This window comes from Dama dama, chromosome 1 (assembly GCF_033118175.1).
Source record: "Dama dama isolate Ldn47 chromosome 1, ASM3311817v1, whole genome shotgun sequence".
Classification (NCBI taxonomy): Eukaryota; Metazoa; Chordata; class Mammalia; order Artiodactyla; family Cervidae; genus Dama; species Dama dama.
This window is the reverse complement of record NC_083681.1, coordinates 83,206,906-83,212,905: the sequence shown is the minus strand read 5'-3', so window position 1 is coordinate 83,212,905 and position 6,000 is coordinate 83,206,906. Positions and strand designations below refer to the sequence as shown.

The 6,000-nt window shown below is 47.2% G+C and overlaps 1 protein-coding gene across 1 annotated transcript in view; it reads left to right on the top strand.

Annotated features, from left to right (window-relative positions):
- Positions 1-5,427: 5,427 nt before the first annotated feature.
- Positions 5,428-6,000, top strand: part of OSBP (oxysterol binding protein) — a 30,986-nt gene continuing 30,413 nt past the window's right edge. Inside the window, exon 1 of the mRNA XM_061154288.1 lies at positions 5,428-5,816. Within this exon, the coding sequence (XP_061010271.1) occupies positions 5,443-5,816 (374 nt within the window). The 5' untranslated portion in view covers positions 5,428-5,442. The remainder of the gene's footprint in view (positions 5,817-6,000) is intronic.

The window sequence follows — 6,000 nt, the reverse complement described above, 5'->3', positions numbered from 1 at the left end:
AAATGTTTTCAGATATACGACAGAAATAGGAATAATAGTACAATACCTGTGTACTTCTCACCAGCATTCAACCATTAACGTGTCTGCGTGCGTGCGAGTTGTGTCCGACTCTTTGCGGCCCTATGGACTGTAGCCTGCCAGACTCCTCTGTGCCTGGGACTTCCCAGGCAAGCATACTGCAGTGGGTTCCTGTGCCCTCCTCCAGGGGATCGAACCCGCTTCTCCTGGGGCTCCTGCATTGCAGGCGGATTCTTTACTGCTGGCCCACTGGGGAAGCCCAGCCTCTGTCTACTTGCCTTTATAAAGGAAACCAACCCTAAATATTCATTGGAAGGACTGATGCTGAAGCTGAAACTCCCAATACTTTGGCCCACCTGATGCGAAGAGGAAAAGATCCCGATGCTGGGAAAGACTGAAGGCCAAAGGAGAAGGAGGGAGCAGAGGACGAGACGGTTAGACAGCATTACTGACTCACTGGAGTGAGTCTAGGCAAACTCTGGGAAACAGTGGAGGACTGAGGAGCCTGGTGTGCTGCAGTCCACGGGGTCTCAGCACAGGGGTCTCGGACAGGACTCGGTGACTGAACAGTGCTAACAGGCTGCTTTTATCATGTACAGGTACATAGATGTGCTATGATAAGCTGCTTCAGTCGTGTCAGATACATAGATACACACATGTAAATGTGTGTGCGTGCATATCAAAGTCTGTATTACTTTGGGAGGGGGGGCTTTCTTTCTTTCCTGTTCTGACCATTTCAGAAGAAATTTACAGATTCCTAATACTTCTCCAAAATCTGTTTCTTTTCGTTCAGTTTTATTGAGATCTAATTAATATACAGCACTGTGTAAGTTTAAGGTGTCCAGCACAATGATTCAACAACATCATTTCATGATGACTACAAGTTTAGTTCATATCTGTCATCTCGTAGATACATAAGAAATAGAACGATTCTTTTTTCCTGTGATGAGCACTCTTAGGAGTTCCTCTAACTTTTATACATAAGGTAGAGCAGTAGTAATTACACTTATCATGTTGTACACTACAGTTTCTAGGACTTATTTGTCTTGTAACTGAATGCCAGTAACCATTGGCTACCTTCACCCTACTCCTCTCGGCCCCCTGCCGCCGCCGGCCCCTATCACAAATGTGATCTCCTTTTCTATGAATTTGTTCTTCAAGTATAATCGACCTACAACACTGCTAGTTCCTGTTACACGAGATAGAGATTTGATACTTACATAGATTTCAAAGTGTTCGCCACAGAACGTCTAGTTACCATCTGTCACAATACAAAGTTATTACATAATGACTCTATTCCCCACAGTCTACATTTCATACTTTTGCAACTGGAAGCGTGAACCTCTTAACTTCCCGGTTAATTCCTCTCCTTCCCCCACCTGCCTCCCCTCTGAGGACCACCTGTTTGTTTTTTGTATCTGCCACTCTGTTTATGTTTAGTTATATGTTTGTTCATTTTTTTAGATTCCACAAGTGATAACATACTCTCTTTCATGTCTTTCTCCATTTACTTCAGTAAGCAGAACACCCTCAGGGTCCATCCATGTTGCAAAACCCCATCCTTTTTATGGTTTAGTAATATTCTACATTTTCTTTATCCATTCATCTCTCAGTGGATCCCTAGGCTGTTGCCATGTCTTGGCTATCGTAAGCAATGCTGCAGTGAACATGAGGCTGCAGATATCTTTTTTGAATTAGTATTTTCATTTTCTTCAGATAAATATCCAGAAGTGAGACTGCCGGATCGAATGGGGCTGTTCCACTTCTAGTTTTTGAGGAACCTCCGTATTGTTTTCCGTTGTGGCCGTACCAACTCACATTCCCACCAACAGTGCACAAGGGGTCCCTTTTCTCCACACCTCTGCCAACACTCGTTACTTGTTAAATATTTTTTTAAATAATAGCCATTCTGACAGTGTGAGGTGATAAAACACTGTGGTTTTGATTTGCCTTTCCCTGATATTGAGCATCTTTTTACATGTCCAGTGCCCATCTATAAGTCTTTTTGGAAAAATGTCTATTCAGAGCCTCTGCCCATTTTTAAATTGGGTTGTTTGGTTTTTTGAAGTTGAGTTGTAGGAGTCTTATGTATATTTTAGATATTAATATCTTATCAAATATAGCTTGCAAATATCTTCTCCCATTCAGTAAGCTCTTTTCATTTTGTTGACAGTTTTCTTTGCTGTACAAAAGCTTTTAAATTCAAGTAGGCCCCATTCGCTTATATTTTTTTTCCCTTGCCTGAGGAGACGTACCTTCCAAAATATTGCTAAGACTTATGTCAGAGAGCGTACTGCCTAAGCTTCCTTTTAGAAGTTTTATGGTTTCAGGCCCTACATTCAAGTCTTTGATCCATTTTGAACTTCTTTGGTAATATGGTGTGAGTTTGTAGTAGTAGTCCAGTTTGATTCTTTAGCAGGTAGTTTATCCATGTTCCCCAAAACCATTTATTGAAGAGGGTGACATTTCTCCAGAGTCTAAAGATACTTTCATTCATAGCCATTATACAGTATTACATTGAACAAGTGCAATAACTGCGTAACATCATCTAATACCAGTCCATTTTCAAATTTCCCGTTATCCTCCGATGTCTACAAGAATAGTTTTTTGTTTTTGTTTTGTTTCATAATCAAAATAAAGTCAAGCATTTGTTGGGGAGGTCTTTTTTAAAAACATTCTTTTTTTTTTTTTTAATTTACAACAATCATCACGTGACTCTGTTACTATATCACTTTTCCTTAATCTTTCTATCTTATCTTCTGTAAAACCAGTTGTCTTATAGACTGTCTCACATTCTTGATTTATTCAATTGTCTCCTTGGGGGGTTTTGTTTAACTGGTTCCTCCAGCCTCTGTAAATTGAAGGATAAATCTAAAGGCTTGACTGGACTCAGGATCAAGAAAACTTAATTAAGTGGAGCTGTATACTTCATGCTGCAGCACACAAGTTCAGTTCAATTTAGTCACTCAGTCGTGTCTGACTCATTGCGACTCCATGGACTACAGCACACCAGGCCTCCCTGTCCATCACCAACTCCTAGAGTTTACTCAAACTCATGTCCATCGAGTTGGTGATGCCATCCAACCATCTCATCCTCTGTCATCCCCTTCTCCTCCTCCCCTCAATCTTTCCCAGCATCAGGGGCTTTTCCAATGAGTCAGTTTTTCACATCAGGTGGCCAAAGTATTGGAGTTTCAGCTTCAACATCAGTACTTCCAATGAACACTCAGGACTGATTTCCTTTAGGATGGACTGATTGGATCTTTTTGCAGTCCAAGGGACTCTCAAGAGCCTTCTCCAACACCACAGTTCAAAAGCATCGATTCTTCGGCACTCAGCTTTCTTTACTGTCCAACTCTCACATCCATATGTGACTACTGGAAAAACCATAGATTTGACTAGATGGATCTTTTTTGGCATAGTAATGTCCCTACTTTTTAATATGCTGTCTAGGTTGGTCATAGTTTTTCTTCCAAGGAACAAGCATTTTTTAAAGCAGCAGACAAGGGACCTCATAAAAAATGTTGGCTGTCCCAGGGTTAATGATAACCCAGTTGGTTAACTGGGTTAAGGTGGGGAGAGCCAGATTGTCCTCAGTGTAAAAGTATGTGTTTCTCCTTTGTGGTTGGCAACTAAACAGATGGATGTATTCGGCAATACAACTTACATTTTCTAGCTGTTTAGTTTATCAAACATGTTCATCTATGCATTTAATCAGAACAATATCCCTATAAGGTTTTATTCCTTTTTAACAGAAATGAAAACTGAGGCTGGGAATGCTTAAGTAACTTTCCCAGTCAGAGGGCCACTAAAGGTATGACTCAAGCATAAAGGAGTTCACTTTAGTTGAGTTAAAACAATCCTCTAACCTACATCTAACTGCAGATTTTCAAAGTGCATTTTATCTCCAGAATTCGATAAATGTCTCTTCTCTGAAAAACGTTTTCTAAAAAAGGATATTTTTCTTTATTTTCCTGATATTATGAAGCACATTGCCAAGAAAAAGCGATTTGTTTTCCAGCCAGCAGTATTTCTATTGTCCAGCAAAATTAGCAAAATGTAAGAGATGCCAGGTTCCCGAAAACTCCATTTGTTAACAATAGTTCACGACATCTAAACGTTAAATGAGTTACTTAAGTTCTTTCACAGATGTGTGAAAAAAATCAGTGTATCTAAAATATTCCGTGCAAAGTTAAGCATACACACGTGCGCTTATGATGCTAAAACCAACAAAGGCCTTTAGGACTGTTAGAGACATGGGTCCCAAGTACAAATAAAGTCAGGTCCTCGCAAGTACGCTCACAGCTGGGTCAGCAACTCGTGGGACAAAATCAGGAGAAGCATATGACAGTCTAGAATCAAGAGATAAGGTGTGTGGTACTATGATGAGCAAACCAGGAAAGGGAGTTAGGATGGTAGATTCTGTAGGACATTGGGAAGCCATTTCTGGGGTCCCCAGGAGGTCGGGCCTCCAACTCGCAGGGAAAAACTCAGGCAAAGGCCGACTACGCAGAAACACTCTTCCCAACAAACTGGCGATCTTAACTCAGAAAGAGCTACTCCAACACTGACACCCAGCATCAAAACACGCGTTAGAGAAACCTAAGGTCTTTCCCGACTCGCAAACTTCCCCAAAGGCGGAAGCAGGCGGGCACGCCCCCGAATTGCTCTTCCCGGGTTTTATTGGCTGCCCCGGCCTGCCCCGCCCCCTCTCAATTGGTCTCTTTCATTGGCCAGAAGTGTCACGCTCCAGCGTTCACAGACAATTCCAGGAGCCAATCATCTCCAACCACCGCCCCGGCTCTTCGCGGACTTGTGAGTGACATCCACTCCGACCAATAATAAATGAGAGTGAAGATATGAAGCGTAGACTCCGCCCCTTCTCCCTCAACTCGTTCAGTGAATGGTAGTAAAGTTGAGCAGCTGATATCAACCACCAATCCGTCAGGGCGGAAGAGGGCCGCGGAGACGACTGATGGGAGGAGGTGACGTGGCGGTGACGAATGCACAAACTGAATGAGTGGCAGAAATATTGGCCATTCGACAGCCACACAGGCTGGGCGGTCTGCATTCTCGAGTCCTCCCTGAGGGCCGGAGACTTCGGGAAAGCGCCAATGAGCTTGACCTGAGTCTGATTGGCCTTCACCTGCACCAATCATCGCCGGGCCTGGCGGAAGCGTCCCTCCTCGGACGCTCACTGGGCGCTGCGGCATGACAGGCCCCAGAGAAATGCCAATGTCCTAGGGGCCCTCCGCAAGTGACACTCAGCGGCACCAATCGACTTTCTTCCTCCCCGCGGCCGGCCTGGCGGGGCGGGGACGCTGCGCGGCGGCGGCTGAGGCGCTCGCCGAGTGGGGCCCTCCGGGCGGCGACGGCGGCAATCGTAGGCGGTTCCGGTCGTGTATCAGCGGGCGGCGGCGGCTCATGGCGGCGACGGAGCTCAGAGGAGCGCTGGGCCCGGGCCCGGCCACCATGGCGGCCCCGGGCGGCGGCGGCGCCGGTCCCCCCGGGGTGGGAGGTGGAGGCGCCGGCGGCCGCGGAGACTCCGGGCCGGGCTCCGGGCTCGTGCCGGGCGCGGCGGTCACGGTGGCGGCGGGCGGCCCGAGCCCTGGGGCCGGGGCAGTGGCGGCGGCGGGCCCGGCTCCCCCGCCGCCGGCGGGGGGCTCTGGCGGCTCGGGCGCCGGGGGCTCGGGCTCGGGCTCGGCTCGCGAGGGCTGGCTCTTCAAATGGACCAATTACATCAAAGGCTACCAGCGGCGGTGGTTCGTGCTGAGCAACGGGCTCCTCAGCTACTACAGGTAACTGCTTCCGGGGCGCGTCCCCCCCGCCGCCCGCGACACAAGCCCACCCTCGCGAGAGTGGGCGCGCCGGGACGTACGGCGCCGCCCGCATGCCCCGCCCTCGGCATCCCCCGGCCCCCGGCCCCGCCAGTCGCTCCGGGAGCTTCGCGTCTCCTCTTGCGTTGTGTCCTCAGCAGCGCCT